General features: G+C 47.4%; 3 protein-coding genes across 3 annotated transcripts; all 3 read right to left on the bottom strand.

Annotated features, from left to right (window-relative positions):
• Positions 1 to 1,077: 1,077 nt before the first annotated feature.
• On the bottom strand, positions 1,078 to 2,564 carry Aud_000806 (GIY-YIG nuclease family protein; the record flags this gene model as incomplete). The annotated part of the gene is made up of 3 exons (XM_043286310.1): positions 1,078 to 1,598; positions 1,658 to 1,953; positions 2,212 to 2,564. The coding sequence occupies 3 exons, from the start codon at positions 2,562 to 2,564 to the stop codon at positions 1,078 to 1,080; spliced, it is 1,170 nt and encodes a 389-aa protein (XP_043142245.1).
• Positions 2,565 to 2,954: 390 nt separating this feature from the next.
• Positions 2,955 to 8,280, bottom strand: Aud_000807 (uncharacterized protein; the record flags this gene model as incomplete). Its single annotated transcript, XM_043286311.1, has 7 exons — positions 2,955 to 5,044; positions 5,098 to 6,204; positions 6,269 to 7,040; positions 7,104 to 7,310; positions 7,364 to 7,669; positions 7,832 to 8,144; positions 8,207 to 8,280. 7 exons carry the CDS (start codon positions 8,278 to 8,280, stop codon positions 2,955 to 2,957), a joined length of 4,869 nt encoding a protein of 1,622 aa, XP_043142246.1.
• A 1,225-nt stretch (positions 8,281 to 9,505) lies between these two features.
• Aud_000808 (hexokinase family protein) lies at positions 9,506 to 11,298 on the bottom strand (the record flags this gene model as incomplete). Its single annotated transcript, XM_043286312.1, has 2 exons — positions 9,506 to 10,763; positions 10,820 to 11,298. The coding sequence occupies 2 exons, from the start codon at positions 11,296 to 11,298 to the stop codon at positions 9,506 to 9,508; spliced, it is 1,737 nt and encodes a 578-aa protein (XP_043142247.1).
• Positions 11,299 to 11,706: the final 408 nt, after the last annotated feature.

Raw genomic sequence — 11,706 nt, forward strand, 5'->3', positions numbered from 1 at the left:
AGGCTCATCTTGTTGCTGCTCTCTCTAAGGAGATCTATAACTCAGCTGCAGCGCAGAAGGCGCGTGAACAGCGATCTAAGGCCTCAAAACGTTGGATACAGGTAGGAGGCACTGTATCTAGCTCAGGCCTATCACGGATAAAGAAGCTAAAGAAGAAACATGATGATATGAAGGAGAGGTTAAAGCTACGGAAGATATGGCGCACAGTGATGACGGAATTGATTGATTATGCAATTGATCGCGGAATAATTATTAAGCGTTCGCGACTAGCTAGAAAGATAGAGTAGATCCTAGAGTTCCTTTTAACTATAGGAAATACATATATTTTAATGGTTTGGGGAAATAATGAAGCTTTAAACGTTGTCTTGTCAAAAAATCTAATGTTGAGATGGCTCCTTACGTTGAGGTGGCGGGGTCGCCCATGCGGGCGACCCTGTAAGCTAGGTGGAAGGGTCGGTTATTGAGTTGGCGTGTCTTAGATAACTTGTATCTTCTCATACAAGGGCACGTTTCATATGTCGATCATTTAAAATGTTCACTTAGTCAAACGTGTGTTGTTATCGGTACCGTGATATGTTTCTCGTCGAGGAACTACAGAATAAATTGCTGAGTCTCAAACTCAAGGCTATAATTTCGCCTTCCGCTAAATTCTACCACAACGACCAGCACCTGCCCACAGCATTCCATGAGCGACTTCGCCAAAGCTCTTTAAGTAAACTCATTTCTATGAAGTCACAATACTTGATTCAAGATATCAAGATTCTCACTTTAGCTTTCAGAGAACCACTAGAAAACTCTAGTTACAGAGCATAAGGTTTACAAGTGGAATGTGAAGAGCATTCATCTAATGTGTATGGAATCCTATATTAGAGAAGCGCCCGTAACATCTTAAGACCCACGGTCAGTGGGATCCGAACTAGAACCTTTCTCCACTCGTGAATGAATGGATTTATGATGCGAAGTGAGATGTGATTATCGATCCTTGATCATCTGAACCGCAAAAATCAGATATGGAAGCCCATACGAACTGTGTAACGAACGACGTCGACAGTCAGACCTTCCCGGGACACAAAGCGCTCAAAGAGTCTCTCCTTCCAACTGCTTCAATAGCTGCCCCAGATTCTGGGTCTTTTCAATTTTATCACCTAGCCGTTCCCTCCAGTCCGACTTGGCTGCGACTTTTTCCATCCAACTCGACCATTTCTGGACAGTGCCAATTGCGTCCTCCCGGGAGACACGAAACCATTCCTTATGCTTGCAAAGGCAAGCATGACAGTCTATCGTTACTTGGTGCTCTCGAAGCTGCACGTGGCACAAGGCTTCGACTAGTTTGGGATTTTTGATGGTATTGCCTGTGTTTATCGGGATAGGATAAAGTCCTATCGGCTTCCTGTTGCACATAAAGGCAATGTCTTCGAATCTTTTCTGAGCCGTGAAGCCCGTGTAACCGATCTTCACGAAGCCTGGGTTTCCCTCGACTTCATACGCATAGACATATCCCTCCGACGATCCTGACTTGGGCTTCAACGCTGTCTGGATACATTTGACAGAAATCGGACTACCTTGGTCGGCATGCATGAATGGAGATATGTCATACCCTGTGTGCCAGACGCGTCAGTGAAATGCCTTTCTAGCGAATTTAGCAGATTATTATCACCTAATTGCTCGTAGATGTCATCTTCAATGAGTTGCTTGGGATAGACAATCTTAACTGCAGCTGGGTCTGTTGAAATTGACTGGGCTAATTTGTTCAGAGGGCGGATAGCCTGAATTTGAGATGTCCAATTTTTGACGTGCGTTGGCTTTTCTTGTTCTCTATGAAGAGGGCAGAAGACGTATTGCCCTAGTGCTTCAAGGTACGCCTGAAGTCTGGTATCGTCGGAATACACATCCGGCGCGGTTATCTTTTTCAGTATCTTTTGCATAGCCTGGACGTTCCGACCTCCTAACTTACTATTGAGTGAATCATCGTCGTGCCCTTCTGAAAGACATTTCGTGCGGGCTCCAGGAAGAATATGCTTGATGCATAAGGTAACTGACCAACTTGTGTGCCTAATACCAGATTCTGTTGGGAAAGAATCCAATAAGTTTGCAAGTGTAGAGCTGATTCGATTTTGGTGTACGTTGCAAAGAGTAAGAGAGACCAGCTCATTAAATTTATTTTCCAGTTGAGGTGAACTCGTGGGAATAATCGACATAGAGCGAACTAACTCATCAAGCTCAGCCGCCTTCCTGAGCACACTGTTTTTGCAAGGCTTATCCATTGAGGTCAGAGCGCGACATCGTCCTCGGCGAATACCCAACTGGTTTTTCAATGACTCAAGACTTGAAATCCAGAGCTGGTCTGCTTTGTTCTTTTTGTTGCCCTCCAAGCCTTGTCCCTTGAGGGGACTTGCTGGAGGAGTTCTGAGCACGAGGTTGCTCTGGGCTAGTAAAGAGGGTTCTTCTTGATGCTCTTCTCGGGATTTTCTCGAGGTAGCTGGTGAAGGAGGTGGGGTAAGGCAAACACCAGGATTCGCTTCTGCGCCTGAGCACTTCTGAGCCTGGTTTAGTTCAGCATGCATGTTTTCGCTCGTTATTATGCTGTAAATGATCTAATCGGTATGTACTTCATAAAAGGTAAATTCTATCCTTCCTCAAAGCACTGCAAATCTGATAAGAATGACAGAAACCTGTCGCCGTATCTTCTTGAGGTTTACTTTAGGACGCATTCCTCTGCTGGTGCCAGCTTTTATATGTATGATTTTACCGCCAGCTGGCAAGAGCTCCGGGTCAGGCGACGCATTGCAAGGCTAAGCCCCGTGGGGTAGCTCCGTAGGCTGATTCCAGTCAGTTTGACTCGGCTTTTAGAAGTAAATCGCGCTCTGGTTGGTCACAAAGGAGTCGCTCTCAAATTGAGGTATTGTGGTTTATCTTGTTGGGAAAGTTGAAGATTATCTACAGACAATCATCCTTCACATTTCTACAGCAAGCAACATATTTAGGAGTGTCTCCTTTCCTTCTGATTCTGCCCTTGAAAGTGGTGCTTGGGCCCATGCATCCCTCCGATGTATATCCACGACTCCCGTCGCCAGTAGCATTTGAACGATGGCCTCTTCTCCTCCTTCGACCGCCAATGACAACGGCGTTCTTCCCCATCTCTCCGGTACATCGAACATTGCCCTTTCCCCCGTCGCCAGAAGCAGCTTGACCACGGCCTTGTGGCCTCTCCATACAGCCCTCAGTAGAGGTGTTTGACCAACCTGGTCTGTTGTATGTACATTCGCCTTTCCTGACGCCAGTAGCATGTGAACTATGGGTTCGCGACCCCTATCTGCTGCCCACCAGAGAGGAGTGAGTCCTCGTCTATCCCTGGAATCCACATCAATTCCGTCTGCTGCCAGCAGCAACTTGACTACTGCTGTGTGGTTCTCCTGCGCAGCCCATGCCAGAGGACCCCAGCCATCCATGTCTTTGACATTAACATCTGCGCGTTGTGTCTGCAAGAGCATCCGGACGATTATGTCGTATCCTCTGCTCGATGCTTTCCACAGGGCCGTTAGTCCGACGTTGTCCTTAGAATCCACGTCGATCTGGTCTGCCGCTAATAGTATCTCCACTATTCCGCTGTGGCCTTCATACGCAGCCCGAGAAAGTGCAGTCCATCCCTCAATATCCTGTACGTTCAAAAGACTGCGGCTCAATAATAGTCTCACCACTTCCTCGTGACCGCTTCCTGCTGCGTACGACAATGCCGTTTTCCCTCTAAAGTCTTTATGGTCCACTTCCAAATCATCGACACTCAGCATCAGCTCCACTACCGAGGTATCTCCTCTGCTCGCCGCTAAGGCAAGTGGTGCCATACCATTATGATCGACGTGGTTCACTTTCACATCATCGACACTCAGCATTAGCTTCACTACAGAGGTATGTCCTCTGCTCGCTGCTAATGCCAGTGGTGTCATACCGTTACGACCGGCGTGATTCACATCCACACCATCGGCACTCAGCATAAGTTCCACTATAGAGACATGCCCTTTGTAGGCGGCCCAGGATAGTGGTGTCCATCCATGATCATCTTCCATATTGATAATTGCATCCTTTTTCCAAACTGTGACTCCAAGTCTTCGTGCCCCCAGCAATAGTTTGACGGCCCCCTCGTGCCCTCGATCCGCTGCCCATGATAGTGGCGTTCGCTTATAACAGTCCCTCTGCTGAGGATCAACGTTGCGGTGGTCTGCTAGCAATGCCACAACAGGCGTATGCCCTTGCTCAGCTGCCAATGACAGTGGAGTTCTGCCCATGGTATCTGTCGAGTCAACTGTGACGTCGGTGCGATTCACTAGCAATGCCACGATGGCTGCATATCCTCGCTCTGCCGCCAATGATAATGGCGTGCGGCGATTGACATCCTTCGGGTTGGCAACTACATTGCGTTGCGAGAGGAGGAGCGCAACCATATCCCGATACCCGTGTGCTGCCGCGCGCGATAGTAAAGAACGATCATGTTCGTCTTTCAAATTGACATCGGACCCAAGTGTCAACAATATCTTCGTTGCTATAAGAAAATTGTTGCAAACAGCAGCATAGAGTGCTTCATCTCTGAACTCACGTGCGGCCTCCACCTGCTCTGTATTCTTTTCGATAATGGTAGTGTTCAAATATGAGGTGATCCTCTTCTCCAGCAAGTAAGCGGCCGCCATATTACAAGTCAGCAGTCCGAGACACTGGGAACGAATATTCAGAACATCTGTATCGTCCAGACAGTTGTTCAGGTGATGACTGAGATGTTGTAGAGCATAAACCGCAACAGGTCGTTCATCCAGGTACTTGGTGTAGCGTTGGAAATCTTCAGATGTCCAATAATCAAGATTTGAGGATGTACATGTTGGCATATCCTCTGTGGCACAGATGGCACAGAACATGAGATATCGAAGGCAGATAATTGATATGTGCTTGTGCGCATCATTCCTATCGGCCCAAGAATTCGACCCAGCTGTGTTTTTGCTATGTTTGAGCAGAAACTCGCGAGCAGTCTGGTGAATGACTTGTACAGTTTTGCCTCCTATGAATAAATTAGGACAAACTCAACATCTGGCAAGAGATAGATAGTCCTACCATCAATGTCTCGAATCTCCAGAAAGTTACCACCACACTGAATTATATATAGGTGATCTGGAATACGCTTTCTGAAGACGGCATCCGAAACCAGGAACTCAGCGTCAGAGCGATCCGGGACAGCGAGGATATGGCATGCTTCGTCGACAGTGATCGGCCGCTTCGCAAAGAGGACGAACCGCAACAACTTGACGCGGTGCAAAGCATCTCCCTTGGCCCTCGCCAGCATGAGCCCATAGAATGATTCGAGCTCGGTCGGAAGTCCATGAAGAAACATAAATATTTGTTCTTCGGACTGAAAAACCCTCATTTGGAGTTCCTCTCCCACCAGCCGTACCCAGAGGAACACTCCCTGCGCCTTTTCAACGACATAATCTATCGCTCGTGTCAATGGACGCCTCAGATTACGCCCTTCCAGGAAGGAATTTGCAAAGATGGAGATATCGAATTTGGTTTCGTCCTGTAACTTAATGGAATTGTGGAAACCGCCAAGCTCGAGTCCTTCCACTGGTCGGCTGGCGACAAAGATCTTGAGTACGCAGCGTCTGGCTCTAGAAGAGAGCTTGATGAGCAGGTCGAGGACCTTGTACCTGTCACTATCATCTGACTCGTCGATAGCATCAATAATGAGATATAGTTGTTTTCGTGTCTGATAATCCTCTAATGACTTTAGGGCTTCCTGCAGTGATGAATAGTCCCAGACGATGCGACCTTGACAGTGATTTTGGGCACGATAGAGCTCTTGGAAGCGGTGATAAAAGAAAGCCTCTTCCTGCATGAGGATGTGGTACAGTATAGAGCGGAACATGCTGTAGTGACTTCGTTGGAGTTCGCCTTCTCGGTAACTGTAGAAGAACTTGGCCACGACAGGCGTCACTGAAGGATCATCTCCAGCTGCCTCATGCTTTAAGACCTGCTCACTGAAATATTTGGTGAGCGTGCTTTTCCCGCTTCCCGGTTTTCCTTGCACATAAAGTAGTCGGGAGTTGTCTGCGGTTGACCAGTTTGTGTACTGCTCATGTGTCCAAAGCCATTCGAAGGAACCCTTGTGTTCACCAGATATCTTGCCATAGCGTGTATTATTGAAGTGGAGGCTAGAAAGACACTCTTGAATCACCTGATCAGCTTAAAGCTCGTCTCAATTTTTGGTGTCAATATACAACAGGCCAACCTTTTCGTTCTTTGTCATATTCGATGAATGGAAACCCTATGAGCAGGTCCTTGATTTTGGATAGCGGTTGACTGGTCAGCAGTACTTTCGCTTTCGGCATTGACTCTTGGACAAGCTCGATAAATTTGCGAAGTTGCTCAATAAACTCCTCCATTAGATTCGTCACTTTGTCCAGTCCATCTACGATAATCGTCAGTTCCCGCTCAGTTTCGGTAAATAGAACCGTCTCCAAAGCACTCCACAGGTCATTAGCAGGATCAGTAATTAAATCCTTAAGAAACGTATCTATTGTCCTACTAGTGTTCTCCTGACTTTCACCTAGGCCCCCTTTCTGTTTTATTTTCTTAGCCAATATGAAGTGTAGAAATTTTCTGATACGTTCTGTTCGCTTTTCCATGGGCAGACAGCGAAGAATTTGGTCGAGGAGTGTGTGAACAAATACAGTTGCGATCGATTCCTCTCTCGCTGCAAACGAGCAGAAGAAGCACAACATCATGCGGTCTGCAGTGCCAGCGTTCTCTTTTGCACGGTGGACGAGATTTGATGAGACTTCTCGCAGGCGGCATTCCGGAGGCCCCGAAATCCATAAGACTTGTTGTGACCTGGACCTCTGCCACTCCTTGAAGTCGAGATTGTCGAAGACCCATACAAACTGCCCACTGTTCAAGTCTCCATAGGATCTACTATCAATCGTAATTTCTTGTTTACTATCTGATAGTATCTTATCAAACTGCGGTGGCTCGATGCTGGCAATGGCGGATTGAAGCTCTACCTGCAACGAAAGAGGTCAGAATGGAATTAGCATCAAAATACTGGCCAAGATGAGCTTCATTACAAACATAGTCTCATGACTGCCAGATGTCGTGGTTACACTGCGAGTCTGTGTTTCGATTTCCCGCACGAAGCCTTTCAAAACAGCTAGCACTTTCTGATAATTGGCATCTTCTGGACCACTATATTTGCACATATTTCGGTGGTCCGCATGTAGTGTCTGGGAGATTTCCGCCGCATCGCCGATCCGGCTCGAGAAATCCTCGACAACCTGATGGCGTCAGCTCGGACCCTAAGTTCAGATGGAGACGCTCAAATAAATACCTTTCCTGAGAAGCCTGGAATGCCAGTCATACCCAGAGACTCGACGAACGAACAGACTTTGACCTTGTCTGCTTTAAGCATGACGGAAAAATTGTCCATCAGCCGCTGTAGTTCCGCACTGTCCACTTCCAGCGACCTTAGCGATCTGGTATTTGCTTTGCCCAGCGCGAAGACGGCCAGATTCTTGGCCAAAGATGCCCAATCCGAACCTCGATGCGGAGTACCCAGAAAGACAATGCCATGCGTACATTGGTAAACGCTTCGAAGATCCGGCTTATATTGCGAATCTTGCGATTGCTTCAAGACCTGCAGAGACTTAGCAGACGTCTCGGATACAGGTCGAGGTGATCATTACGTCCTTGACCAGAATGCCTCCTAAGCTATGAGCAACGAATATTATTGGGCTAGTAGACTGGATATGGAGAGTTTGTCAATGCAAGATAGCTGATCATGGGGCAGCGCACGCACTGTTTCACGCCGTTGATCGGTGAGTGCAACCAGCAAATCGGTTGCATGTTGGTAGAGATTTGTCCGGTTCACCGAACCCAGGAAATTGAAGACATCGGAGTCATATCCGTACGTGAAGATCCGACAGTTCTGTACATCCTGGGCCAGCAGCTCTCTCGGCCAAAATATTTTTGGCCGAACAGGGGTTGTATTCTCTCGACGCTCTCGTCCAAAAAAGCGTCTTCTGCGGCTGCGGCGACTGTGGGTTGTCGTGTTCGAGAGGTATGTCCAGGTGTCCTCTGGATGTCCACCTAGGCCATGTACAAGAACAATGCTTGACAGATTGCATAGTTAGCATGGCAATACAATAGATCAAATCTGAAAGCAAAGACAAACTCTGCCACAGGTGTTGGCCCCCCGCCGCGGATCTCGGTGAATCCTAAAGGTTTGACAAGTTTTTTGGACGACATGAGGATTCTCCTTCAGGAATCATCAAAAGAGCTTCACAACCAAGATGATCAACCTCAGGATAGTCCTCGCCTGGGCGTACGTATACAGTTAAGGAGTGTCCATGGAGACGGGAGGACAGGAGAGCCTCGCCATTTCAAGTCCAATTGTGATGAGGTCGGAGGCCCTGGTCAGCCTGGGCCAATAGTTTTGAGATGTTTAACGCGGCCATGGCTGTGCGCGTACAGTCACTACTGTTTGGTTGGCTACAAAAGTCCGTCACTTCCATAATTTGCTTTACTGTCTAGTCAATGCAACAGATGACGCTATCAATCTATGCCTGCAAAAGGTGTGCATGTCGTGGATTACATGTATCAGTTTTGAGCGTTAGTGAGATCCGCTACTATTGCATGAGCGCAGGAGGAAAGCCTCTCCTGCTATTTTTGCTAGACGGTCTTCGACCGAGGTTTCTGTACTATCTAGTCCTAGATGCCCAACGCGCAGGTGTATGAATGTTCCCTGGGCTGTTGGGCAGAGATAACAAGAGGTCCGACGACCCCGCAGAAAAGGTAGAACCAACGTCGCCACTTGGAAGCGTCTCATGGCATCTTACCTGAAAGCCAGACAGATCTGGGATGTTATGCCATCCAAACTCCGGTGCCCTGACTGCAGAAGTGCTGGCTTCTACTGCTTGATATCCTCCACTAAAGAGGTCAGCAATTATGCATATTGTATCTACTTTGAAATCAGGCCTCTAACACAGTGATGGCCCTGCATGACCTCTCATGAAGAGAAATAGAGCGTAATTTGAAGGTGGTTGCTCAGAGCGCAGATATAGATTCTGCTTTTATCTACAACATAAGGTTGCTGATCGTGGCGTTAGGCACTATCATTATAAAACTATCAGAATGTCGGATCTGCAGGACCACGTGTTTACTGCCAGAGATCTCAGTATTACTCGCATGTACAGCTAGAATAATAGACTAGCAAATATGCAGTCAAGAAGTCGTCTCTCTGCTTGAAGAAATGTAAAGTGAGTGTCATCCAACGTCCTGTGATTGTTTGAATTTCGTGCTTCCGAAGCAATTCAAGTATTCAGAAAAAATATGCTCTAAAGACAGCAGCTTGCTTATATACTGTTCGGGACATCCACTGTCAAATCCGTCAAAGTCATAAACAATGATGGACAAGGAGGCGTGAAGGTTATAAGGGCGCGTTTCAGGCTAGATATGGGACAAAGTATGCAGTTCAATGTCTCGTACAAGGATTCTCATCCTTTATTTCTGGGTCGCCATGAGAAGCATTCTCTTTCTCTAACGAGGAACCAATGATCTCTCCAATTTCTCCTGAGGCCGTTCCTGCTAGAACCCCGATTCCAATTATTCCGCCGTCACTGACCTCGCGAAGGAAAACGCTTTTACCTCCTTCCTGCGGTCCAGCACATAAGATAAGCCGATCGATATATCTCTGAACGGTTTCCTTGTAATGAGGGTAGTGTTGGATGACTCCCCCTGAGACAGCTACAGCCAGTTCTTCCGGTCCGTTTTTCCAGCCTGATTTGGACGAAACCCTACTGTGCAAGTCACTTTGTTCACTAATCTTCAGTGCAACATGCGAATTCTGATCGATCTTGGCGCTTAGAGAGTCAGGACTCCGCAGCTGTATCTCCCGAGTGCAGGCAAGAAGGCCAACAACTGCAGAAGCCACTAGAGAAGCAGCTCGGTCCTGCACTGCCGATGCAATGGCACGAACGTCACCAGCTAATTCAGGCGTCCAACCCCAGCTGCTCGTCATGGGAGGTGGCAAGTGCTTTGACAAATCGCCTGCTAAGCGTACATTGGAGTAATTGGAAGCCACAAAGAGAGAGAGAAAATCTGTGGTGAGAGAATATTCTTCGACTAGCTTCTGGGGAAGCGCAGATCGCGCGATTCCTAGAGATCGATGGAACCAGTCGTAACAGATGATTCGGACCAATTCCCCGATATATCTCCCACCGACCATGTACTCGAATGGTTGAAATCCTGGTCGTTGAGTATGCATATCCAATTCAGTATCCCATGGAGTTGTGATGCCAAGCTCATGCAAAGGAGCGGTCGCACTAGAAACTGTCCATTCAGTAGAAACTAGCGTTTCTATCGCATCAGGCTCGTTGGCACGTATATGACGAGTCTTTGACTCATGGAGATCAGTAATTCTAAAAGGAACAGTAGCATTACAACCAGCGCCTACAATCAGCCCCATGACCACGCGCGTGTTGGGCAGAGAAGGGATAAAATATGCCAGAGATGCAAGGGTCGCGACGGTGTCATTGGTCATGGCGGCGATTTTTAATGAAGGCAGACAGTAGAGCTTCCGTTTCTTAGCTGGCATCGGCCCATCATCCTCATCAAGGCGACGGGTATGACGCTCATATCCGCTCAGCAACGCCTGGCGAAGGTTCAGGTCTGAATTCAAGGCAAACCCTTTCCCTGTCGGCATTAGGGTGGCTTCATCTAGAGATTTTTGCCTATCCTCTAATTAGATATACGACACATTGGAAGAGACGGAGGGATTATCATATACTTAACAGGAAAACAGAGTGAAATGCCTGTAGTCAATTCGCTGGGCATGTTCTCATTTGGATTGGCAAGACTATCAGCCACTACTTCGGCAATACAGTCACCAATCCAGGTGAACAGGTCCTGGGCGTGATCTCGTCGCAAGTGCTCTTCAATAGGCCATGCCTTCTCCAATGTTCGCCTCACACGCGAGTGACCCTCGACCTGTTGATCTCCCAACAGGTCAATGAAGGCGATCCTTAGATACGATAGACCAACATAGACCGCTAGATAGCGGCCCGTTTCGTGCCCGGTGGGAAGACATGTGATTGCCGTGGGGAAAAACTCCTCTAATGAGGTTGAAGCTAAGTTTTGATATGACAAAGAGAGGCGAGAAGATAGCTTATATAGCATATCAAGCTCCGTATGAAGCGGCCGAAGGAATTCCTTAAGATCCGAGCATGTTCTTGGGTTTGCTGTGATAGTAGAGTTTGGTCTTGACATGCTGTTTGTTACTCAACGATGTATAAGTCGGCAAGCGACGGAAACGTCTCGATTACAATCAGACCACTGCTCTCTCCAGTAGGTAGCGCGATGGAAACTAGGACGTAGAGGTGTCAAGAGAAGCCTTAGCGCGCCTGATTTAGCGCCTGGTGGAGGGACGGTATGATATGACCGATCATTCTTACTAATCAATAGTATAGAAATACTACCCTACTATTGCTCTTTAAGACTAATCTTACGTGCTTTGGAATACTTATTAACCTCAGTTAAAGTTCCTGTCTCTTTGGCGTTTTGTCGAGCAGGCATGGACGTGATTTTGTAATGGGAAATATATAACCCTCATGCGATAGCTTTCAATTGCTAATTAATAAAGCAGGAAAGCAAGACCATCAATGCCACCAGGAATGA

This window comes from Aspergillus udagawae (genome assembly GCF_001078395.1).
Source record: "Aspergillus udagawae IFM 46973 DNA, scaffold_1, whole genome shotgun sequence".
NCBI classification, from domain to species: domain Eukaryota; kingdom Fungi; phylum Ascomycota; class Eurotiomycetes; order Eurotiales; family Aspergillaceae; genus Aspergillus; species Aspergillus udagawae.